The sequence below is a fragment of the Dermochelys coriacea genome, chromosome 3 (genome assembly GCF_009764565.3).
Source record: "Dermochelys coriacea isolate rDerCor1 chromosome 3, rDerCor1.pri.v4, whole genome shotgun sequence".
NCBI classification, from domain to species: Eukaryota; Metazoa; Chordata; order Testudines; family Dermochelyidae; genus Dermochelys; species Dermochelys coriacea.
In genome coordinates, this window is record NC_050070.1 from 209,509,998 (window position 1) to 209,535,980 (window position 25,983).

A 25,983-nucleotide genomic window follows, 5' to 3' on the forward strand; every position below is an offset into this window, starting at 1 on the left:
GAGCTTCCTGCTCTGTGTTCCCATGGAGGGGAAGCTTGTGCCCCTTATGAAACAGGCAGGCGATACCACTCTCAAAGCCAGCAGAGGATGAGAGATATGCCGGGGCTCAAGGGGTCTACATAGGCACCACACTTCTTGCATACAGTCAGTCTGCTTGCCCGCTATTTGCTTTGCTGCCATTGGCTGACTTCTTTTCCCCCTCCCTCAAACCCAGGACAATATGAGCCTCAGAGTGGGGCACCACGTGTTCATGTTGCTTGAAGCAGCAGTAACATCCGCAGATAAGAACAGGTTCACAGGGGGAGTAGCTGCTCCTTGGCTCCATCCCTCCAAAGCCATCCCCTATGAAACTGGAGATCTGCCTTTGCAGAGAAGCATTTGTGGGACCCCAGGGAATGAGGAACAGAAGCAGAACTTCCTACCTTCTGCATCCCTTCAGTCAGGATCCACTTGTCCACAGAAGTAATGTGGGGTAGGGGGGAATATTGTCCTATAGGAAATAGCATATGGACCTAGATTGGTTCAGATGTGTACTGTGGATTTAATTGGATCTTAGGCTGCTGCTGGTTAACCAGTTAATCCTCTTCTGCATATCCTGAGCTCCAAAAAGCCACAGAACACTGATTTGCTGAGTCAGCTAGTGTCTGAAATGTGGCAAATTGAATCTTTCCTCTCACCCATGCTGTGGGATTGCTACATGGTTGTCAAACCTTCCAACAGGTTTTTCACCTCAGTTTTGATAGTTGTCTGTCTATTGATCTTATTTTAGGAGAGTAATTTATTTGCTGCTCCAAAGACATTTATCTTCAGAGCATCATTAATTGCTAAAACACCCTGCAAAAATAGGAAGTTAAAGGAACATAGTGAAATATTGCCCGACTTAAAAAGCTGAGTGATCTAATGAGCCTCAAGAGCGTTGTCTTCTGAGTAAATCAGAACTTTGCTTCTGTAGAAGAGAAATATGGTCGACAGTCTTTGAATGTTATGATTCATGTTACATAAGAGCTGTAACGTGATGCTATCGCTAGTCATAGCAGGACGGTACGTGGCAATCTTTTGGGTTTGCCACCTTCTATATAGTTTCTTTATCTGCGTTTTCTGATATGGCTGATGATTTGTAGATAGAATTTTCCTTATAAAGCTGTGGGCTCGTTATATACGTCCCAACATGATTTCAACTGAAGTATTTATTAGATGGTAAGTTCTTTGGGAACGAGCACAGTCTCTGTTCTCTTTCTGTGCAGCTCCTGGGCCATGGTGGAGGCTACTAGGCACTGTGGTAATACTTAAATAATAAGTAATTATTAATTATTAAATAAGAAGAATAAGAATAATTAAAGCTAATTCTTTAAGGACTCTCTGGGGACAAACCAACCCTTGAACAGCCACTTAACAAAGCAATACCCTTTTATAGATTTCTTAAGTTAGCCCTCTTCTTCTGATTAGGTTTGTGTTTATAATATTGGCTTGGCAAAAGAGCTATTTACTCTCATTCTGAGAGAGGATTGTCCCATCATACCATTTATGACTGGTATCCGCCTATATCCTATGTTGTGAATATGGTTATGGTAAGCATTTTTTTGTTTTGTTTTCTGTCTTTGATTCCCTTTATAGGTTATTACAGTTGTGTCAACGGACTATGGCGCTCCCCTTAGGCCGAGGAATGTTTACACTCTTCTCATATCATCCAGTGCCAACGGAACCATTGCCTATTCCTAAACTGAATCTAACGGGTATGTTCAGCATTTTCCCCATGATTTGACTTCCTTGATTTAAAAACGATAAAAGCCAAAATGACCTAGGCTTGCTAGCCACAGAATGCCTTGAGCCCGCAAGACGTGCTTCGGTAGTGCCGTTATAGTCAGTGGCACTGCTCACTGTGTCCAGTGAAGCATGGGCATACGTCTCTGCAGAGTTGGGACTTAATGTCTTTAAGAGCTGCTGGTACTTGAGCAAAATTGGAGCTCGAAGGAAAAATTTGTTTTTAGTCCTTTACTCTCATTTAGGTGCTCCCAATTGTCTTCATTATGTGCAGTGTCCACTTTAAGCAGGGTCTGATGTGCGTACTAAACCAGGTTTAAACTACAGGATGAATGTGTAGAAAACAAATTCAAAGTTAGGAGGAGGAGTAGTTGCTATGACTGCTCCAGGAAGCATTTTATATGCCTTGTAAGGTATGTTTCTAATAGACTTCGGCAATTACTGAACAATATTCTCTGCTGTGGGGGGGAATTCTTGAGCTTACTATACTTCCACTGTATGCTCTTGAGTTCTCCTCACCAGACTTTTAACACATTGGTGTTTCCAGATAGGCCAGGCAGTTTCACTTAGTGGTGTTCTTGATTAAGTGGCAGACACGAAACTATCATTTAGAAAAACAAAATAAAGTTGCAATTAAAAATATAGGTTATGAGTAAAATAATTACGTGTAAAGATTCTTGAAATGGATCATAAGTAACAATTCTACACACAGTAGTTCTCACCAATTACAAATAGATTGAAATGCTAGATAAGATGTAAAATCTGCTCAGATGGTAATTTGCCAACTACAAAGTAAAAGCTGACACTGTGCACTGGATATATATTTCACTTTGCATTGTAACATTCCAACCAGAAGCACAAACCAGCCCTTGCGGAATTAATATTGTTTGGCTTTGTGTCTTTTTCATCATCGCCAGATAATGCAGCATGTCTCAGCTTTTCCAAGGTCCAATATGAAGTCAGTAGACCTGGTTATGGTAGTAAGCTCTATGCTTAGCAATGTTGGCAGGATTGGACAGACCTTAAAGCAGATTATTGTGTTTTGTTAACTGCAGCTATGCATTATTGTTAATAAAGCAGAAGATATATAGTGTTCCAAAATCCCCAGCTGATCAATAAAATAAGGGAACTGCCGCCAGATGGAGAATTATTCTACCTTCTAATCCAAGCATCCTAAAACAAATTCAGTGAGTTTGGAGACCTCTGAATATGGTTTGTGCTTTAACATTTGGAGGGTGAAATCCTGGCCGCAGTGAAATCAATTGTAGTTTTGCCACTGGCAGCAGAAGGGCCAGGATTTCATCCTGATGCTGTATATCATTCATTTAAATATCCTACAACAGGGACCAAAGATGGTCTCTTACCACTAAGGTCCTTTATCCTGCAAATGACGCCAGGTGGGTGCAGGGTTCTGCCGATGAAGTCACTGATTGGGAAAGGGGCCTAACTGTGGTAAAACTTTCAAAAGTGTCTCGGTAACTTAGGAGCTGAAGTCCTGTTGATTTTTTTTTTTTTTTTGTCCCCAATGGTATTTAGGCTCCTACATCACCTAGGCACTCTTTAACCTGTCCCCTATTGGGGAAACAAAAGACTCTCAACTTTTGGTTTAATGTCTAATTGAATTTGAGGAATTTTTGCACCCTCTAATTAGCATTATGGAAAAAAGACAAGAAGAGTGAACATTAAGTATCTGCAAATCAGATATTTTTAACTCTGCATTATCATTAACGATGCAGGCATTGTACCTGCAGAATTTTGTGACTGATCTTTTTAAAAAATTGTTCCAACTGAGGTTATTAGTTCTTCTAGCTCTTTATATATTAGGTCCAGCAACTGACAATATCCACTCCCACTGAATGTTCAGATTTCTTTTCCAGATTGAAATATTGGGCTTATAACAATTTTTAGTTGTGTTGTGGTCACATTTTTTGCAAGTCTCAGAGGTAACGGCTGTCTTTAGTTTTCTTGCCTCTGTATCATGAAGAACCTTTTAATTTAATTGAAATAAAATAACAGTGAGGTCTTTGTGTGTCCATGCACACTTACCAGGTTACTATGCTTTTTTGGAAGTTCGGTACAGTAAATATTTATCCAGAAGCAGATGTTATTGTTTTGAGTAAGAAAGGCAGCGTTTCCAGGCTGACTAGTGTTTTCTCGATGAAGCCTAGGTTTTTAGTTGATCACTTACTCCCAGGTACAGTTATGTTTTCATGATTCCTGAATAACTGACAGTTGTGGTAGTTTCTGTCAAGGATGAAACTGTGGCAATACTTGGCTTTTATTACACTTTTCATCCTTAGATCTCAAAGAGCTTTGCAAAGGAAGCTAAATATCATTAATCTCCTTATTACTGATGGGGAACGGAAGCATCAAGATGCCATGGTGCTCTGAAACATTATGACAGGCATATTGGAAGAACAGAAGAGGTGAAATGACTTGCCCAATGTCACAGAGCAGGGCAATGTCAAAGCCAGGATTAGGTCTTAGGCACTCTGACTCCCAGTTCATTGCTTTATCTGCTGTACCATGCTGCGGTACCCTAACAAATCTCTTGACACGCATGGCCTTGTCTTCACAATGAGCATTTTTTACTATGTTGCTACCATAGTTTTTCAGGTACAGTAACTCTTAAATGTGAGGTGCTCACTGTGAGAGCAATTTCTGATGCACATTAATTGGTGACACAGAGCTTAGCATCACGTTTTTTCTCTGACAGCTGATGAGGACTCTGCTAAGCAAAGCCAATTTAAACGTGAGCTAACTTTCGTCATCACATGTTTTGTAACGATTCTCTTCTGGGCAGGCCGTGCTCCACCTAGGAACACTACTGTGGACCTTAATAGTGGGAACATTGATGTCCCTCCAAATATGGCATGCTGGGCCAGTTTTCACAACGGAGTGGCTGCTGGGCTGAAGATAGCACCTGCTTCCCAGATAGATTCAGCTTGGATTGTCTATAACAAACCCAAAACTGCAGAACTCGCCAATGAATACGCCGGCTTCCTCATGGCACTGGGTCTGAACGGACACCTCACAAAGCTTGCCACACTCAACATACACGACTACTTGACCAAGGTGAGACCTTCATTCAAAAGGAAGAGGGGGAAGTGACTTTTTTGGTTTGTTTTTTTTTCTTTTAAAATATTTGGCTGAGAATTTCTTAGTGTGAGGGAATGGCCAGTGCTTTCATCACTCATCCTGCTAATTGCTGGCACAGTTGTTTGGCTGTCTCAGACCTTCACCACTGTACCATAACTGTTATCCCTTTATCTCCTGTGACAAATGCACATCATTTTAATAATGAATTATCTGGAGCACTGGGTTGTCTCTATAGGCTTCCTTTGTCGGAGGAAACCCTTGTCAGCCATATACTTTAGGAGCTTGCTTTTCCCCAGCCTAGTTCCAACAGTTCTGTCCTTGAAATACAAATGACAAAAGCTGCCTCTGTTCTCTATATAGGAACAAACAGGTCCAATTTCACTTCACTGTATGGGACATACATATTTGTGCTCTTGGAACGTCCTGGCTGTCCTATGTAGCCATGGAAAGGGGCCTAGCCTTTTCTCTTTGGCTCAGATGACAGTGAGACAGCTGTAGGAACACCAACAACGATTGGCATATATTTTAATCTAGTTTCAAGGTGGGCATAGTACCGAGCGAGCTGTTCGGTCATGACGATTGGCTTACCACAATGACCAGTGGAGGCCTGTGCTACCCCATGCGTAAGTTATGGGCAGCATTAAACGCTGTGGATTGCTGGGTTCTTCTGCATTGCCTAGGTGATCAGATGGGTATGACGTGGGATTATCTTGGGCTGGTTCTGGCCATTCCTAATGGAGTGGCTCCTATTGCTGATCTTCGCTTTTGCATTGTTAGGTACGGAATAACATTCCTCTTGGATTTAAGACCATAAAATTAGTGCCTGTTAAGATTATTTTTATTTCAGAAAGCCTTCAGAATGAGACATTGTGGTTTTATGCTTCTCTTTTATGTAACACACCTAGAGCGTGTCTGATAGCTAAGTGCCCAATGTTTTCTTGAGTAACTATGAAAGTGTATAGAGAATCAAATGTATTCCTTAACCCAGCCTTAGATTAAAAAAGTAGTAAAAATGTGATTAGACTCACCTAGATCAAGATGATGACGATGATAAATGGAAGGCTTGGTTCTTTGTCAGAAACCTTTAGAGCAGTGGTTTTCATTTGTGGACCCCTAAATAATTTTGAATGGAGGTGCAGACCCCTTTGGAAATCTTAGACATAGCCTGCAGACCCCCCGGGAAAAAACACTGCTTTAGAGTAATGTTTTCCAGTGCAGGGCTGCTCTAATTCGTAGTATAAATATCCAGTCAGCTAACCTGGGAACCAAGGGTATTTATTTTTAAAAACAATGCCATGATAGAACTTGGAGCCAAAAATATCAATCTAACAATGTTTAATATTTGATTTACGAAAGGATTTTACTTTGATATATTGAAGGAGATTTCAATCTGTAATGTGATTTGTAAACTCAGAAGAGAATTTTACTCATTTAGCCATCAGTGAGGGGGCAACCCAAGAGAATGTGTGTAACCACAGCTCATCAAAACTACATAGAAATGATAGTCTCCTTGTCCCTTCATATATTACTGCGAGTGTGTGAACTTAAGACTTTGATTTCAGCTGAGATGAGCACACTTATGGTTAAGGTTCTCAGTGCTCTTTCATCACTGTCTTTGTTCCCCATTTCAGGGCCATGAGATGACAAGTATTGGGCTGCTGCTTGGTGTTTCTGCTGCCAAGCTAGGCACAATGGATATGGCTATTACGCGGCTCCTTAGCATCCACATACCTGCTCTCTTACCACCAACTTCAACAGAGCTGGACGTCCCTCATAACGTACAGGTGGCGGCTGTGATAGGAATCGGCCTGGTATATCAAGGAACGGCTCACAGGCACACGGCAGAGGTTCTGCTAGCTGAAATAGGTAAACCACTACAATTAGAGGTTGTGTGGGGCCTGTGTATGTTTACATGACATTTGCATGACTTGAAAAATGTACTTACACCCAACTAGTTCACATGAAAAATACCTATGCACCCATGCTCTGCTCTTCTCTCCCAGTCCATGGCCCATGCAGTTTAAAGAAACAAAACAGTTGTAAGCTGTCTGTTCTGTACTGTATTCAATTGTAACATATTGTCATTGTCTATTTCAAAGTAATTTACTATTGGGGCCGGTTGAATAGCAGAAAAATTATTTATTAAATATATTTGGTGAATTCCACCATTATTAATCTAAAGGTGAGTAGATGGTAAAACATATTATAAAATGTCTCTTCCGTCGCCTTTCAGTCAAGCTTAAAGATGACCTTCCAAGTACAAATCCATTTGGAGTTAAACAGAGAAACGTGTTGTGTGTGTGTGTGTCTCCTCGCTTGCCAGTTTGTGCAGAAATCATTGAAATGTATGTTTAGAAAAAAATTTTTTAGTTCCTACAAGAGCTGTTCCTGCTGGCTATTCTGAGGCCCTCTGGTTAGTGATCATGTACCAATTGCTTTTTCTGGTGTTTGTTATGGCCCCAAATGCATCATTTTAGGCCTTCTATGGCAGCAGACTTTGAGAAACTCACTCTTTTTTTTTAATGGTAAATGATTAGATTTCTGTGTTGAATGTCACTTATAACTTGCTTTCTCTTTCTGTGCATAAGTGGTTCTGCTTTTTGTTTTACAGGTAAGCTTTAAACGTGGGGGGTGTGTGTGTGTCTAAATAGTTTAAAAGAGACAACACGGTTTATTTCAAACCTAGAAATGGGTACTTTTAAGAATAACACTTTCATCTTCAAACTATAGCTCTGGCTATTTAATACCCTCAGTACCCATCAGTTGATTCAAACACATTTGTTTTCTGTTGTGAAGGGGTGTTATTTTAGGCAGAATGTGCTGCTACAATATATATAAAATGTAGGCTTGTTAGAGTTGTGAGCAAGCTTGGGGTGTGAGGTGTCTTTACACTTCACAAACCGGAGTAGAGAAATATACACAATCTTTTCTGAGAACACATCTTTGAAATGTGCTTCCCACATGTGGTTAGGTCCAGACCTTGCCAATGTGTGCTTCTGTACTATGATCATTTGCATACAAGCTCAGATTTCCTCCATGTTATTTAACATATGTGCTGCATTTGGAGAGTCCTTTCAGCTGGCTGTAGACAATCCAAGTGGTTAAGAAGTTATTGTCTCTAATTCCATTGATAGAATTTTCCTGATCTACTTGAGTAAAATATACTGGTCTGAATTTTGCTTTCACTTTACTAGAAATGTAATATCCCAAAATGGTTAGTTTGGTTAGAATTGTAGAAGGTTAATTTCATGCTGTTTCTGTTTTACAAAGGACGTCCCCCAGGTCCTGAAATGGAGTACTGCACTGACAGAGAATCCTATTCTCTAGCAGCTGGTTTAGCATTGGGCATGGTCTGCTTGGGAGTAAGTCCAGTCTTCCTTCTGTTGTAAAACTGCAGGTAGTAGAAATAAAATGGTAAAACTGATTTAATTGGCAAGTTATGAAGCAAAGATAAAATAAATAGAATAATGTTATCAATGTAATTGATGAGAGACTGACACCATTCAAATTTACTGCATAATAGTTGGGCCAATACCTCACATATATTTGATCAAATAAAAAATAAAAATTAAATGAAGCTTGGCTGTGCTCCTGCCCCCTCAGTGTTCACTTTATGCAGATATTTTAGGAAACGGGTTTATTGTCAGGAATGTTGATAGAAACAATTAATTGAAAATAAATATTAGAGAATAATCCTCAACAGCAAACATTGTATTTGTAAATGTTTTTCAATTGAAATCCTAATTCTGTTATACTGCTCTAAACAAGACCCACATGACTTTGTGTCCAATAGTAACTAACCACACAGTTCACATTTCGGATTCTCTCAAACTACTGTGTCTGCAGCTAAGAATTGTTAGTAGAAATTAGAGACAATTTGCAAACAGACTACATTTATCTATATGTAGTGGTGTTACAGATTGTCAGGACCCACAATTAGATGGATAAAAAGAAAAGGAGTACTTGTGGCACCTTAGAGACTAACAAATTTATTAGAGCATAAGCTTTCGTGAGCTACAGCTCACTTCATCGGATGCATTCATTCGGATGCATCCGATGAAGTGAGCTGTAGCTCACGAAAGCTTATGCTCTAATAAATTTGTTAGTCTCTAAGGTGCCACAAGTACTCCTTTTCTTTTTGCGAATACAGACTAACACGGCTGCTACTCTGAAACCTGTAATTAGATGGATAGTTAACATTGTGTGTTTATTTGATTGTTGTTAATATTTGAGGCAAGGACGAATCATTTTTTGCAGGAGGTGGGAAGCTAGACTGCTGTGTTTGTGATTTTTTTCACCCATTTCTTCCAGTTGCTTCAGAATTAATTCTTTTTTTTTTTTCATTAGTAGTCACATATGAAGGGACTGATTCATCTTTCTTTTGTTTGTCCCTCTTTTCTCAGCATGGCAGTAACTTGATAGGCATGTCTGACCTCAATGTCCCTGAGCAGCTTTATCAGTACATGGTTGGAGGTCACAAGCGTTTCCAAGCAGGAATGCACAGAGAGAAACACAAGTCTCCAAGTTATCAGATAAAGGTAGTTGTTGTTATTAGAGAACTGCTGATAATTTAAGCAGAAATAGCTGTAGCCTACGGGATTTCTTATACATTACCACGGGTTTGTATTCAAATGCACAAAGTGAATTCTGAATTTTTATAACTAGTAAAACAGAACTTTGTAGTGAACGGGACTGAAAGTACATGTTATATCTTGACAGGAAGGAGATACCATAAATGTGGATGTTACTTGTCCAGGGGCAACTCTGGCATTAGCTATGATCTACCTAAAGACTAATAACAGGTATTGACTTTAGCATGGCTTTAATATTTGTTATAACTTGTAATCAGCTTTTAAACTTCTGCATAATTTTAACTTTACTTTGGGTCTTCTACATTTATTTCAAATAAACCTACCATCTGTAATCATCTCATCCAAGCCCTTATGTTCTTCAGGGCTAATTATTTTAAAAGAATAATCCATTTCCCCATCTTCTCTAATACCAGGTTTTTTTTTATAACACTTTGCACTTCTGTGGCCTCTTCACTCAGCAATCTCAGAGCTTATAAACACTAACACGTATCTCTCAGCACCCTTTTGCAAGTAGCATCCCCATTTGATGTTAATATCATGCTGGCCGTGTTGCCTTCGACTGGTTGGGGGAGTTGAAAGTAGATCTCTTGTGCTTTAACCACTAGACATGCTTCTCCTATCAACTAATAATAGCAATAATAAAGTAGCTAATTATTGACTCAATATATGATTCAATAAGTTTGGTACATTGCTGAAGTATATTACGTAACACAAACGTAACTTACCTAATTGTGCTTAAATAGGTCTATTGCTGACTGGCTTCGAGCTCCGGACACGATGTATTTGCTGGACTTTGTAAAACCAGAATTTCTTTTGCTGAGGGTAGGATTATATTTTGTTTCATTTTGCCATTTATTAGAATGGTATTGAAATGGTATTGGTATTTGGAAATCTATATATGACCCTGAACTGAGAAACATCTCATTCTCGAATATCTCTGTTCATAACAATCTGTTATGGATATGTCAGTCTTACACCCCAAAGCAAATCTATCTGCTTCCAGACAATAATTTTGTTTACAACTTTCACGTCATGTGACTTTTGTTTTTAGTGAGAGGAATTATTCAAGTGTTGTTATATTTTCTATATAGCTTTAAATAAAATGGCAAGTTTTAAGCAAACTTCTATACTTTTCCCAGATTAATTCAGCTGATTTTGAATACCAATATATGATTTGTAAGATATTGGCATCTACTGCATATTTGCAATGCAATTTCAGATAAATTTACCTATGAAAGATATGCTAGCTGGTATATTGAAATAGTATATCCCACTGTCCGTTTGTATCCAAATGGAATTTGAATTTTCTCAGACTGCTCAAGAAAAGAGCTTATCTGCCGATTAAAAGAAGAGGAGGTAAGAGGCCTCTATGCAATACTGTGATTTTTCTGTCCTGTCACCTCTGGTATATTTAGTGTGTTAAAAAGACCATTGCCGATGCTATTTACTAATATTGTGCTTTTTATTTTTTTCTCCACCCCATTTTGACTTTTTTAGACACTTGCTCGATGCTTGATTTTGTGGGATGACATTTTGCCCAATTCGAAGTGGGTTGATAGTAACGTACCACAAGTAAGTCCCTATGCTAAATGTGTTTGTCACTCTAATCATCATCTCCCTGGAAAACAAAAATTGGAGTTTGATGTCTATTTGTTTCCCTCTTCACAAAATCTTATATTCAGTAAGAAGTAATGTTTTTTTGAGGTGTAAGAGTTCTTGTTTTGGTACAGTAGAACCTCAGTAACGAACACCATAGTGTTTACAACTGAACGTTGACTTAATACAGCTTTCAAACTTTACTATGCTGAAGAAAAATGCTGCTTTCTCTTTATTTTTAAGTAGTTTACGTTTAACACTGCACTGTATTCCTTTTTTTCCGTCTATGCTGCTGCGTGATTGTGTACTTCCGGTTCCAAATGAGGTGTGTGGTTAATTGGTCAGTTCGTAACTCTGGTGTTTGTAACTGAGGTTCTGCTGTATACAGCTAAAATTGAAGTGTGTGTGTGTGTGTGTGTGTGTGTGTGTGTGTGTGTGTGTGTATGGATATAGATACACTTGTATACACATCTTAATGTGTAGAATATCATCAGACAAAACTTCATTAAAGTGAAGTTCATGTTGAGAGTGCATATTTGTGACTTAAGGGTACTTCAGAAAACCTGAACACTTGAAAGTACGAAAAACAAAAGCCAGTCTGTCCCCTTGCATGTCCAGCCTCCCTTTTTTGAAAGTGTGTTATTTAAAAATAGGAGAGGTGCAGGGACTGGGGGAGAAGCTAGAAGCAGGGTAGGGCTAACAGCCATGTTCTTGGCAAGATTTATACTGATATTCACACTCAGCATTGGCATCACCTTAAAGTTTTTTTTCTTTTGGAATTTCCATAGTTTTTAAAAATAGTCAGAATGTGGGAGTAGACAGAGCAGGAAGCTCATGCTGGCCACAGCTGAACCCATCAACACTTGGTTGGGGAGTATTTGTGGTGGATCCTGACAAACCTAATAAAGTTTTAAAGAGGGACCCCAACAAGCCTTTTAAGGTCTCCAGGAGGCATGGAATGTTTCATGCTCCACTACTCCCTAACATTGCTTTTCCACTGTCCTCCCAGTCTGCTGGCAACCTTCATCCCTCCTCTACTTCCCCTGTTCTGCTGTGCTCCCATACTTCTTTCAATAGTGTCTTCCCCCAGTTCCCTTCTACCCTACACACACCCCTCCTGTGGATCTCACCTGAAGCAAACGACTGAGAGGATTAACAGACCTGGGTTACTGAGGGCAGCAGAACAGAAAACCTTTCCTTTCCTTCTCCCACCCCTTAACTAATGAATTAAATAAGCTTAGTTGTCTCTGCCTTCATGATTTGGAACTACCATTTGGCCAAAAAGCGCGAGTTGAAAGTGTGATCGTCACAAGATACAAACCTTTGACTGACTACTTGTGATATTAACTTAACTTTTTCCACCCCCTGTCTCCCCCCCCCCCCCCCAAATTCTTCTTTTTCCATTGACAAGTCCCCCAAACTCTGCCTGCTGCAAGAAAGGGCTTTGCCTAAATGGCACAAGCAAGCCCCAAGCTGGGGAGCGATATATAATAATACATTGGTTGAATGGACACAATCAGCGGTGGTTTTGACAGGTTTAACCAGAGGCTAAAATCATTAGCTATTCATCAGTAGCTCAGAATGGGCAGTGCAATTACTGTAAAGGATTTAAAAAAATAAATCTGACTGGCCAATAAAATGGAGTAAGATTAGATTGTAATTACTATGTATGGATAAGCCTAGTGCAGTGTGATCCCAATCTTAACAAAGTGTTAGTAATGCGAGCAAGCATTTACCAACCCCGCCCCCTCCAACCTCAACAACTTTACCTCAATGTCCCTTTAAGGTTAAAAAAAAAAAAAGGGGGGGCAGATAAAGGGGTGCTCAGTTTAAAATCCTACCTTGACTAAACAAATTTCCTTACCATGTGTTTGAAAAAAGAGTACCAAACCTTTCTTGAGACCAGGGATCAAACATAGCCCTTACTACAGTAACTTAAAATCATCTTGATCAAACAGATTAAAAGGCTCTGAACATGTCAGATACTCCACTTCCTGATGGATTAGATTGTTTAGGTGATCATAGCATGCTTCTGGCACACTCTAGCGATTTGCAGGATTCACTGTTATTCCAAACTTAGCTAGAAGATTAGGATGTTTCACTACAAAATATTGGCCTTTCTGGGTCAGAGTTGAAGCACTATAATGTAGTTGTAATAGAAGAAAAGCTCAGTGCATAATCCTATAAAATGAACTTTGTATCTTGTATCACTTGTGAAATCATAGAAACCTGGGAAGGTTCAGGAATTAACAGATATGTCAATTTATTTGTCTGCCATGCTTTCTCTAGATTATAAGAGAGAACCGTATATCCCTTCATGCAACAGAATTGCCTTCATCAGAAGATCTGAATTTGGAGACACTGGCGTAAGTAATGTGGTGATAAAGTGCTGACAGAATTGCTGGGAGATGTACAAAAATAGATTTTTAGATCTGAGGAATGTCCCTGAACCTGACTGTTGTATACCTCTTCACGCAGATGCCAGTGTCTATTGGTCACTGTTCTGGGGTTTATTCTCACTTTTTAGTTAACCAAAAGGTTATAAAATCCATGTGACACTTTGATATCATTGTTTTTCATTTCCTAATTTGAATAAATCAGCTGTTTCGTGTTTATGTTGTTTTTTAGGCAAGCTCACGTCTACATCATTGCTGGTGCCTGCTTGTCACTGGGTTTTCGATTTGCTGGTTCAGAAAACCTAGCTGCATTTAACTGCTTGGTAAGAGGCTGGGTAGTTTTTTGAGATTTTTTTGAAGATAACTGTGTCTTCTATATCTGTATGTAGCATGTGTTTCTCTTTGCTCTTCTTTACAGTTTAAATTTGCAAAAGATTTCATGAAATGTTTGTCAGCACCTACAGCTTCAATAGTAAGTTTTTTAGATTCTCTCAACGAAAATGAACCAACCCCTGTATGTAATGCACGTTGGTTAAACTCAGTGAAGCTTCAAAGCAAACAAAATGTCACGTTTAGTTCCCATATTACTGACTATATCTACTGACCTGTCAGTTCAATAAACCAGTATCATTAATGATGCTAATGACCCTTTGTATTTTTCCCTACCACAGTGTTGTCTGATTTTTCTAACACTGGGGATAGATCAAATGGTAATGAAGAAAATAGTCCCTTCTTTGTGGGCTGTGTAGAAGAATGTAAACTAATGGGGAATGTCAAGTGTGAAGCTGATGTACCTCCATATACTGATGTGCCGGTGGCCATTATAGTGTGAGTTTTCTAGTATGTTAGTGAGGCTGTAAGATTAAGATTCCTAATGAGGCCTCTTTGATGAGAATCTGCAATTTTCTGTTGCGAGTCGTACATTGTATCTAATGAGAAGCACATGTAAGAGTTTCAGAGTAGCAGCCATGTTAGTCTGTATTCGCAAAAAAGTTGCATCCGATGAAGTGAGCTGTAGCTCACAAAAGCTTATGCTCAAATAACTTTGTTAGTCTCTAGGATGCCACAAGTACTCCTTTTCTTTTTACATGTAAGAGTGTAATTACTCCTCTTCTTCCCCCACCCCCCCATATACTTCAAGACAGGTCACTATAACCTTGAAACTTGTTTGAGTGTTGTGCTGCTGTCTCTTGCAATGGTGATGGCGGGCTCTGGAAACTTGAAGGTCCTCCAGCTCTGTCGTTTCATGCATAAGAAGACAGGTGGAGAGATGAACTATGGGTTCCATCTGGCTCATCACATGGCTCTTGGACTTCTTTTTTTGGGAGGAGGAAGGTAACCCATTATTTCCAAACCTGCCTTTTTCCTGCTTTGTGTTACAAATTATCTTGTGCTTCTCAAGGATGGTAAATCTCTAGAAGAATGCTGACTGTTTAGAGAAGAGCAGCACAGCTTCTGGTGGATTTTTTCTTATTGCTTTCTACGCTTTGGTTACTTAGATCTCTTCATTTTTGATAACGCCTGCTCACTGGAACTCCAGAAGTGTATGTCCCTCAGGAATTTGACAGCCGTTATAAGTGAAAAGCTGATGACACAAACAATAGGAACGATTGCTGGTGCTAATGGTTTAATTCCTGGTTAAAGGAAAACTGAAAAGTTTTTGTAGATAGAAATACTAGATTACAAACCCACCTGTGATGCTGCTTTGAGTGACTAACGCAACAGAAGTTTTTGGTTTAAAAATGACGCTTTAAAGTGTTGGTTTGCATGCATCCTGCAGAATGCCTGGCGGAGTCTGCCATGGCTACAATGCTACTTTCTAGCCCACCACGTGGCCACCTCCAGCCTGTGGAATCTTGCCTTCCATTTTCCTTTGCTGAAAGCTGCCCCTGTCCCTTCTCTGCAGTCTCCCTTTCTGTCCTGGAGGTACCATAAAGTGTAATATCATGGATGAACAGGACATGCTGCCTTTAGTGGTCCCTGTCCTGTTCCTTTTCTTGTTCTTTTCTTCAGTGTCTCAAGTTCATTTTTATCTCTAGTTTTCTTTTTTTAGCTTCCTCTTTTCCCTCATCTTTCTGTCCTCACCCACCAAACTTATTCTCTTACCTGGGATCCAGTTTTCACTCCTTAACTCTCTTCCCTGGTCAAGCCACACAAAACTTCTCATCCTCTGTCTCTGTTGGTTCTTCAAGCTTGGCTCGCCACCACTGCAGCTGCCAGGGCTCTGGGGTAAGGCTGAGTGGGATTAAAGTACAGGCTTGTCTGTTGCATGGTCTTCTCACCTGCCCATGCTCAGTGAGCTCCCAGATGCAGGTTCCTCTCCTTCTCTTTCTCCCACTGGCCAAGGAAGAGTCTCCCTTTATTGCTTGATGCTGCAACCAGACCACACAAAAGGCCTAATCCCCCAGTAATGCTAAACGGGCAAGTGTCTGAATGCAACAGTGAACCCCTTTGAGCTGTGATCTAGACAGTGACACTGCCTCCGGCCTAGGCTTTTTGACTGTGTGAACAGCTTCTTCATTTTACAGCAATCAAATGACCACAGTCAATTCTTGTTTTGTATCAACGTATAGTGGATATTTGGTGTTTCACTTGCACATAGGTTAAATCTGCCCCAGAAGAAATCTAGTGTGCAGATGGCACGGTCAGACTCCCGCACTGCAACCAGTCTCATCAGGAATTCTGTCACATTTTGACATGCTGTAACATGTGTAAATGCAAATGTTATTGCCATCCATATAAACATCTAGTCCTTTTTGGAATCTTGGTAAACTAATTACCTAAATAATATTCTATGACAGTGACTGTCTCAGGAAGATTGCAGCATGAATATTTCTTTCTCTATTTTAAATGTGTTCCCTATTTTTACATGGGACAGGGTGAATAGTAGCACCAAAGTGACTTTGACCTTGTCCAGGTCTTAAAGAAAAATATCCACTTCTCCATTGGCAAGTTGGAAGCTCTCTCTAGGCTCTCAATTTGAGCAGGAGTTAAATTTTCATTTAAAAAATATTTACCCCTAACAGTTGCATAGATAACTTTCTTAATATGAACAGATGCAGTGGTGTCTTTTAGTGTCTACATTGAGCAAAATCCATCTGCCTTTTTTGAGTGGAGTTAAAATCTATGAACATATCTATCATTTTATATCCATATAAAACATTTGGCTTACTGTGCTAACAATTATATTTATATAAGTTCATTACATATGTGCACTGTGCTACCACCGTTCCCATTTTCTGGCTCACGAGAACACACTGGAAATGGATGCGAGAGTTCTGTGATTCACCAGTGCTGAAAGATAATAGGTGATGTTTCTCTGCAGATACTCCCTGAGTACGTCAGATTCTTCAATTGCTGCTCTTCTTTGTGCTCTGTATCCTCACTTCCCCGTTCACAGTTCTGACAACAGGTAAGGGCTAGTTATTGTATATATGTTCTTAACATAAAATAGGTTGTACTTCCACAAAAAATGATCCAGGGCTAAGGCTCTGAAAGCTTTTTGGCTACAGTGAGATTAGAGGTGAAACAACTAATGCAAGCTTTCAAATATTTGTGAGAAATGGAGCAATGAGTAAAGAACAGGATGACAGTGATAATCAGATCAGTGAAGAGATGCTGTTATGACTCTGTATTTCTTTAACAGACTGCATCCTGGTCAATACAACTTGGCTATAACAGTTTGCTCTATAATGAAAGCTCACCTATAAAATCTCTCTATGGAATTTAAAAAAATGTATTTAAAAGTGAATAAATATTGTCTTATTAGGGAAACCATCTGTCTTTATAAAATCAGTAAATGTATATATGTACATATTGCAGCAAGTTTTACTGTAGTCTAATAGAGCTTCTGTATGTCTCTTACCCTTCATGTAGCTTGCCAGCACACACAGGTGTTTGGAGACCACTCTTTAGCAACACCGTTGTGCTAAATACTTTTTCCCATAAACAGGTATCACCTTCAGGCCCTACGGCACCTGTATGTGCTGGCAGCAGAACCAAGGCTCCTGGTGCCTGTTGATGTGGATACAAACACTCCTTGTTACACGCTACTAGAGGTTACCTATAAGGTAATGTATCCGAAGTAGGGGGGCATGGGACTGTGAAGCTTGAAGTTCATTCAAAACTTCATGTACAGGGTGTATACATATCTCCATGTTGTGGTCTGCAATCCTGGTTTTGTTTTCAGTGGTCTAGTGGAGTCAAACCAGATTGTCTAGGCAAATAATGAAGAAACTCCTCCCAACCCATATCGTTTGTTTCTATTGCTTTGAGTGGCACCTTGAGGGTAGAACCAGAGACAAGTGAAGTGCTACAGAACTCAGTGCAAATACTGATCTGGGGTAACAGTTACCTGTATAAATACAGTGGAGATTTTCAAAGGCACAGAGTCAGTGGAAGTTGGTTGCTCCAACTGACTTTTAAAAATCTTAATGCTTTTGAAATGGGATACTCAACATTCCTCCCAGCTACACTCATTAGGCACTTCTTGAGATGAGTGCCCATCCTCCCCAATGGACTGTTGTAGAAAGATATGTTCAGGATCAAACAACTTCCTACAGCTGATGTATGATGTGGCATGGTTAGGACCCTAACAAATTCACAGCGGTGAAAAACGTGTGTCAGATCGTGAAAGTGGTCTTCCCTTGTGAAATTTGGTCTTTTGTGTACCTTTACCCTAAACTATACAGATTTCCTGGGGGAGACGAGTGTTTCCCAAACAGGGGAGACATTGGAGTCGCAAGCCTATTGTAGGAGGGTTGCAGTACTGCCACCCTTACTTATGTGCTGCTGCTGACAGTGGCACTGCCTTCAGAGCTGGCCTGCCGGAGAGTGGCCAACAACTGCCACGCTCTGGCCACCCAGCTCTGAAGGCAGCAGCGCAGAATTAAGGGTGGCAATACCATACCATGCCATCCTGACTTCTGTGATACTGCTGGCGGCAACGCTGCCTTCAGAGCTGGGCTCTCGGTCAGCAGCCACCACTCTCCGTCAGCCCTGCTCTGAAGGCAGGGCCACCGCCAGCAGCAGCACAGAAATAAGGGTGGCACTACTGCAACCCTCCTACAATAACCTTGCGACTCTCCCACAACCTTCTTTTTGGATCAGGACCCTACAGTGACAACACCGTGAAATTTCAGATTGAAACATCTGAAATCATGAAATTTACTATTTTTAAAATCCTTTGACCATGAAATTGACCAAATGGACTGTGAATTTGGTAGGGCCCTAGGCATAGAATAATCTGTGGGTATAAGGACAGGCCTTACCAGCCTTTAGGAGAAGAGAACTGCAGAGACCGTAGTGATCTGACCAGACATGCGAAAGCACCTCCTGTTGTTGCTGTGGAAGATTGCCCTTATGGGCAGTGTAGCTCATTTTCGAAAGGTGGGTGTTTTCGGTTGAAAAATGTCCCCTTCTCATGACAACGGTGCTACATATGTTGACTTGGCCGTGCTGCCATCCTCTGTTTTCCCATAGACATTTTGTGACAGACCTGAAGCGGCACTTTGTGGAGCTTGAAAGCTTGTCTTTCACCAACAGAATGTTACACCAATAAAATGTTACCTCCCCTACCTTAGTAACAGGTTTCAGAGTAGCAGCCGTGTTAGGCTGTGTTTGCAAAAAAGAAAAGGAGTACTTGTGGCACCTTAGAGACTAACAAATTTATTTGAGCATAAGCTTTCGTGAGCTACAGCTCACTTCATTGGATGCATCCGATGAAGTGAGCTGTAGCTCACGAAAGCTTATGCTCAAATAAATTTGTTAGTCTCTAAGGTGCCACAAGTACTCCTTTTCTCCCCTACCTTGTCTCTCTCATTTTGTGACATAAATGGTAATATTAAGCCATCCATTTCACCGGGAAAATGGATATAGAAAATGCAAGGTTCTTGCAGTGCAGCCAGGCTGAACAGAGGTGTAACTGAAAGACTGGCGTGCTTTCTGTTACTGTGCACTGAAGCTGTTTTTATTAACACGTGACTGTTGGTGGTGTTTAAAGGGCACGCAATGGTATGAAGAAACCACAGAGGAATTGATGGCACCAACTCTCCTCCCGGAGCTTCACTTACTTAAGCAGGTAAATCAGGGCTCCAGTTGAGTAATGTACATTTTGGCCCAGATTCTGTGATGCAGTGAAGATTCACTCAGTGAGCAGAAAGGAGAGTGGCTACTGGGGACCTAGTTACGGCTCTGATTCATTGCCCTGGCCCCAGTGCAAGTTAGAGCAGCCTGGGATTAGCTCTAGCCAACGTCTGCTGACAATGGCCCCCAGAAGCCATTTCCTACCAGTGGGATAGCCGTAGTGCATAGTTATGCCCCTACATGTCCCTTCCTACCGCTGATCCTGCCTGTGGTCCCTGTCACCTCTACACCCACTGGGGATTCCCCTGGGCATCCTCTCCAGGGGACACAGCCAGTTTCTGTCCTCTTGGAGTCTCCAGTGACACACAACAGATGGTGCTGGGAGGGAGTATCTGCCCATCTAAGGGAGTAGAAATAGAAATAGATTTATATTGCTCTCTTTTGTTCTTGCAGTCCCTGTTACCTCCATATCAGTGATATGCTCCTCACTAGTAATTAAAACATTTACATTGGCAGATCAGAGTGAAAGGCCCGCGATACTGGGAACTACTAATAGATTTAAGCAAGGGGACACACCAGTTGAAGTAAGTATTCCTGATGCTACATATCTAGATTGACTGACTGAATTTGTTAATGTCCCTTAACATTTAAGTAAACTTGTGAAATTTTTTCATCTCCTGTAGTTAGAAGTAACACCTAAAATTTACAATAGCTGAAAGAAATTAAAGAAATTCTTCTGTTTCAGTTTGTCTGCTTTTGTGCATTTGACAGCCCTTTGTGCGTAGTCAGTTTCACTTGTTTTGTGGGTTTTTCATTTAAAAAAGGAACCAAGAGAAGGGGAAATGGGTAGGGGACCTCAGCTAGAAATGACTTTTAATATGTGTAGGTTTTGGGTTTTGTGTGTAATTGATGGGATTTCTCATTGCCTCTGTCCTTGAAAATGGCACGCTGCTGATAGAATGGCTAGCTAACTCTTACTAGTGTGCCAGAGATTATATTTTTCTGAAGTGTACAAGTACTAATTAATGCAGATTAATATTTAAATACATCCACTAGACAATTGTAAAGGACAGTAATCGTATCTGAATATCAGAGGGGTAGCCGGCTAGTCTATATCCACAAAAACAACGAGGAGTCCGGTGGCACATGAAAGACTAACAGATTTATTTGGGCATAAGCTTTTATGGGTAAAAAAATCCCACTTCTTCAGATGCATGGAGGGAAAATTACAAATGCAGACATAAATACACTGACATGAACGGAAGGGAATTACCTTACAAGTGGAGAATCAGTGTTAACAAGCCCAATTCAGTCCAGGATAGGTTGTAGATCGCTGATGATGTGCTGGAGAGGTGACTTCTGGACTACTACAAGACAGGCCCAACAAGGAAAATAACAGAACACCCACTGGCCATCATGTACAGCCCCCAGCTAAAACCTCTTGAGCACATCAACAACTATCTACAACCTACCTGGAAAACGATCCCCCACTCTCACTGATCTTGGAAGATGGGCCAGTCCTCGGCTTACAGACAGCCCCCCAACCTGAAGCAAATACTCACCAGCAACTACATACCACATCACAGAAACACTAACCCAGGAACCAATCCCTGTAACAAGTCCCATAGCCTTCTCTGTCCCCATATCTACTCTAGTGACACCATCAGAGGACCCAGCCACAGCATCGGGGCTCGTTCACTTGCACATTTACTAATGTGATATATGCCATCATGTGCCAGCAATGCCCCTCTGCCATGTACATTGGCCAAACTGGACAGTCTCAATGTAAAAGGATAAATGGACACAAATCAGACATCAGGAATGGTACCATACAAAAGCCAGTAGGAGAACACATCAATCTCCCTGAACATTCAATAACAGATTTAAAAGTAGCCATCCTTCAACAAAAAAAGTCAAAAACAGACTTCAAAGAGAAACTGCAAAGATGCAATTCATTTGAAAATTTAACACCATTAATTTTGGCTTGAATAGGGACTGGGAGTGGCTGGCTCACTACATAAGCAATTTTCCCTCTCCTGGTATTGACACCTCCTCATCAATTATTGGGAGTGGACCACATCCACCCTGACTGAATAGGCCTTGTTAACACTGGTTCTCCACTTGTAAGGTAACTCCCTTCTCTTCATGTGTCAGTATAATAATGCCTGCATCTATAATTTTCCCTCCATGCATCTGAAGAAGTGGGGTTTTTTACTCATGAAAACTTATGCCCAAATAAATCGATTAGTCTTTAAGGTGCTACCGGACTCCTCACTGTATCTGAATATAGGAATCACAGGTAAAATTACTCCTAGCGTTATAGATAGCAGCCTGGAATTGTAAATTCTGTAAATGACATATTCAAGCTAGAGTGGCATGAAAAGAACACTTGAATGTTTCACTAGAAATTTTGCTCTTTCATTTAATGTAAATGACACAGTCAAGATTAGGTTAGATACAGCAACACACCCTGTAGAGAGAGACACTATAAAACCACCCACAGATTGGAGTAAAATGTGATGGTCCATTTGGAAAAGGGGGGAATCTCACTGGGAGCATATTCAGCCAGTGCTGTGTAATCTACACTGGCTGCCTTTTGGGTTTAGGGGTGGAGTTGAAGGTGGTGGTTTTGATCTGTAACTCCCCCAGTAGCTTTGGAGCTGTCTACCTGAGAGTCCCTCTTTCTCATGCCATAGTACCCCAGGTAGCATGGGAGCTGCCAATGGGACATGCTCTCAGGGGGCCCTCCACTTTGGAATTAGCAACCTCCTTGGATCCACAATAGCCCAAAACTGATGGCATTCAGGGCATGCTGCAAAGCGGTCCTCCTACCCCTCCTAGCAACTTTAAAATGGGGGGAATTGTGAGGCTGGTGACTGGGTGGAGCTGCAGGGGACACTGGTTTTAGCTTTATTTGCCTGGCTCCCTGGTTATGGTGTTGATGTGGTGTTTTTGATAGGGTATTTTACAGTTATGGGTCAGGGATCCCAGAGCATATGGATAAGGCACCCTTTTATATAAATCTAAATAAGGTAAAGGACTTTTCTGAACAAACTCAATTGCTTTGCAGTAGCGAAGCTCGGAGCTGTTTTCATGTATGTGGTGCTCACCCTAACTTGTAGGGTTGCTCCTGAACAGCAGGTTGTTGGCGTTACCATCTCTTGCTGTAAGAGGAAAGAGCCTGTTCTCTAGGGAAAATGGAGCAAAGCACTGATGCATGGCGCTATTCTTTGTCGAGTGAGGCGCAATGTGAATGGAACCCTCTGGTGCCATTTTTAGGGAGTGATGGTTGGGGGCTGAACCACCCATTAAGGTATTAACTTCTTCAGAGGGAATTCATAATATTGTATTGATCAGTAATGCTGGAAAACATCACTCCTCTTCGCTCTCCCACTGCTGCTCCCTTCCCCTTCCCCGACTGCCTTCCTGTGGTTGGATGTCAGAGAAATCGAGATCTCCCCATGCACGTGCATATACAGGAGCTAAATAACGAGGAAGCAAATCCCTGGATGGAAACATTAGCACATACAAGTTACTAGGTTGCTTGTTATTTCTATATCTGTTTGCCATGTCATGTGCCAGTACCACAGCTGGATGGAAAGAGATTTAAATAAGTTCAAAATGCTAAAAGTTGTTGTTTTTTCAGGTCTATCCTTTCTAAGGATGGCATCCTGTATGTAAAACTGAGAGCTGGGCAGCTCTCGTACAAAGAGGACCCAATGGGCTGGCGCAGTTTGTTAGCACAGGCTGTCACTCACAGGAACTCTGAAACTCGGACGTTCAAGGTAGTGTCATCTAACTGTTCAGCTAGTGAGCACAGAGCAGTAACGTGACCGCTGTAGTTACTGGCAGCTCTGCACACAAGTTCTCACCTAAATGGTGCTGGAACTTGGAGAGAACTGTACTGGGGCAGTGAGTGGTTGAGATACTGAGCCTTCCACCTTCATGGGTTCAAATATGGGCTAGGAGGGTAGTGAAGAAAAGCTGTTGCTATCTCACGGCTATTTGGCCTGTGGGAAGTGAATTAGTGGGTTCAGTCCAATTCCCTCTGTCCAGGAGCCCATGTCACAAAACTGCTGTCTTCAGAGCCCAGAGTGAATTGGCATGTCAGTGGGGAATTTCACCTCTAGAAATGGCCTTTACAGAGCAGGGGTGGAGCAAGCCACGTTGGGGTACAGCTGAGAAATGTGTACAGCCACTGTCTGTACCTGTTTCACTCAGAATTTCAAGTGACACAGTGCTGCCAAACTAGTACTTTTCAGGAGTGCTGAGATCGCTCTTAAAAATGGCATTAATTCATTGCTTTAGGAAAATTAGCGCAGCAGCTGCCACAGAGCACTGGGCCAGGCTGTCTTAAGAGCACCCACACCACCACCCCTGCCTCTTTACTTTCTAAATAAATAAATGGGATAGCTTTTTCCAGTGGTCAGATGCACAGGTTATGAGACTTTGATTTTGCCCATTAAATCAATCATATAGATTACAATGACCTGCACTGAGCTCTGGAGAATCACAGTAGGAAAAGAGGGGAGGGTATAAATTATTGTTTGACCTATGCAATGAAAGCAAAAGATTCCTAATCTAAAGTGTGTGCATTTTTACCTCTTTTTAGCCAGAAACTATTTCTGCTTTCACTTCTGATCCCGCACTACTTTCATTTGCTGACTATTTCTGCAAACCAGCTGTGAACATGGGTCAGGTACACATTGCCTATATGTGGGATATTGCTCAGAAGAATGGTTTCTTTTCTTGTTTTCATAAATAAAATTCAGAAAATGAATGTTAAGTTGCAGCCAGCAGAGCTAATTCAGTAATACAAGAAAAATTGTTCTGAAAAGCCTTGTTCCTTGGAGGAGTTTGCTATATAGAACAAAATGGCATTACATAAAAAAGAATATACAAAAATAGAAACACAAAATAGACCTATGGTACCTGCACTTAAAAAGCTTTTCAGTATAACCTTCTGCCAATGGTTAACCTCACAATTATATTCCCTGAATTCCCTATGGTTTGTACAAGGTATATCTACTGAATACTGAGATAAAGTAGGTTACTGATATTATTTAGGGCAGCCACTAAAGTTGTCTTGTGAATGAAGACTATGTCTTCTCTTTGTGCAGAATGAAATCAGAGACTAGCCTTCCAAAATACTAAGGGAGGGAGAAAAATTTAACTACATTTTGCATTCTTTTAATGAATAAATACACAGGAACACAAATCTTTACATAAGATGAATTACATCAGATAATGTGGGGGATTAACCATAACAGAAGCCAACGTGAGCAATGTAAGAGAACTTGTAATAAATTATACGAACAGTGTGCACTTTGTGAAAGGCTTCCCCTCCCTTTTATCAGAAACAGGAAATATTGGATCTCTTCTCATCTATTCTTTATGAGTGTGTTACTCGAGAGAATCCGGAGATGCTGCCTGCATACATAGCAATAGATCAGGTACAGTGAACAGTGTTCATTTTTTTAATCCTTAATAGCACTGACTCTGCAGAAGGGTATCATGTCAGTCTCACTCCTTTCACACATATCATGGATACCAGAAATGGGAAATAGAAATCTGTCAGTAAACATGTGGTGACGGAGCAAAGATTTCAAGATAGCAATTGAAAAATAACCCAATGAGGTGATAAAGATCAGGAGAGGCTAGTCTGGTTTTTTTAGATTGACACACTGAGGGAGGGAAGTTCAGTTATTTTGCAGTTATGAGGGGGGACGTTTCTTTTCTAGTACAGATCAAGTTCACAGTATATCTTTGTGTTTTCTCTCCTGTTAGGCTGTGAGGATATTAGAGAGAAAAGAAATGTCTGAGACCTTTGAATTGTGGCAGATAAAGCTGGTATTAGAATTTTTCAGCTCCAGAAGCCACCAGGAGAGAGTGAGGAGAAATCCAAACCGAGGGCTCTTCATGAACTCTGAATTTCTGCCTGTGATGAAGTGCACTATTGATAATACCTTGGACCAGTGGCTACAAGGTAAAGAGAGCAGCATGAGTATAGTGCCACATTTTGGGTGTGAGTCTGTGACCCTGCACTGAGAGAAATCTGACACCCCTGCTGTACAGCTTCTGGGAATCAGGCTTCGTTGGTATCTTGCCCATCAGCTGTTTTTGCTTTTTAGTGCAGGTGGGGGAGGGGAAATAAAGAACAGATTGCTCATGTTTGAATCCTGTTTATCTGCTGATTGGCCAGTTTGTAAGAGTGAATGCTGCCTCCTTCAGGTAATCAAGAGAAGGAATTGTAGCTGATTTTTGTGATTTTTTTTTTTTTTTTTAAATCTTAAATATTTGCACAAAACCAGGTAGTCTTAAAAGCTGAGCTGGTGCTCTGAGCTGCTGCCACCACTGGAATTTTAAAATAGTCTCCAAAATCTGGTTACCTGTGTCATGGGAGGCCCCATGTATTGTGTATTGTGTAGAACAGCAATATGTGTCTGCACTTCTCT

General features: G+C 40.8%; 1 protein-coding gene across 17 annotated transcripts in view; it reads left to right on the top strand.

Annotated features, from left to right (window-relative positions):
• The window catches only part of ANAPC1 (anaphase promoting complex subunit 1), a 71,474-nt gene that overhangs the window by 41,189 nt on the left and 4,302 nt on the right, over positions 1–25,983 (top strand). For all 17 annotated transcript variants that reach the window (XR_006280518.1, XR_006280521.1, XR_006280522.1 and 14 more), the window contains 20 exons: positions 1,615–1,733; positions 4,565–4,836; positions 6,492–6,726; positions 8,131–8,222; positions 9,264–9,398; positions 9,580–9,662; positions 10,196–10,274; positions 10,950–11,024; positions 13,338–13,414; positions 13,677–13,767; positions 13,863–13,916; positions 14,586–14,779; positions 16,770–16,856; positions 17,397–17,514; positions 19,446–19,523; positions 20,045–20,112; positions 23,175–23,313; positions 24,141–24,227; positions 24,886–24,981; positions 25,316–25,514. Coding sequence is in view for 5 of the 17 variants with exons in the window: in XM_038395125.2 (XP_038251053.1) it covers positions 1,615–1,733; positions 4,565–4,836; positions 6,492–6,726; positions 8,131–8,222; positions 9,264–9,398; positions 9,580–9,662; positions 10,196–10,274; positions 10,950–11,024; positions 13,338–13,414; positions 13,677–13,767; positions 13,863–13,916; positions 14,586–14,779; positions 16,770–16,856; positions 17,397–17,514; positions 19,446–19,523; positions 20,045–20,112; positions 23,175–23,313; positions 24,141–24,227; positions 24,886–24,981; positions 25,316–25,514 (2,378 nt within the window). In the remaining 12 variants the exon portion in view is untranslated. The remainder of the gene's footprint in view (positions 1–1,614; positions 1,734–4,564; positions 4,837–6,491; positions 6,727–8,130; positions 8,223–9,263; positions 9,399–9,579; positions 9,663–10,195; positions 10,275–10,949; positions 11,025–13,337; positions 13,415–13,676; positions 13,768–13,862; positions 13,917–14,585; positions 14,780–16,769; positions 16,857–17,396; positions 17,515–19,445; positions 19,524–20,044; positions 20,113–23,174; positions 23,314–24,140; positions 24,228–24,885; positions 24,982–25,315; positions 25,515–25,983) is intronic.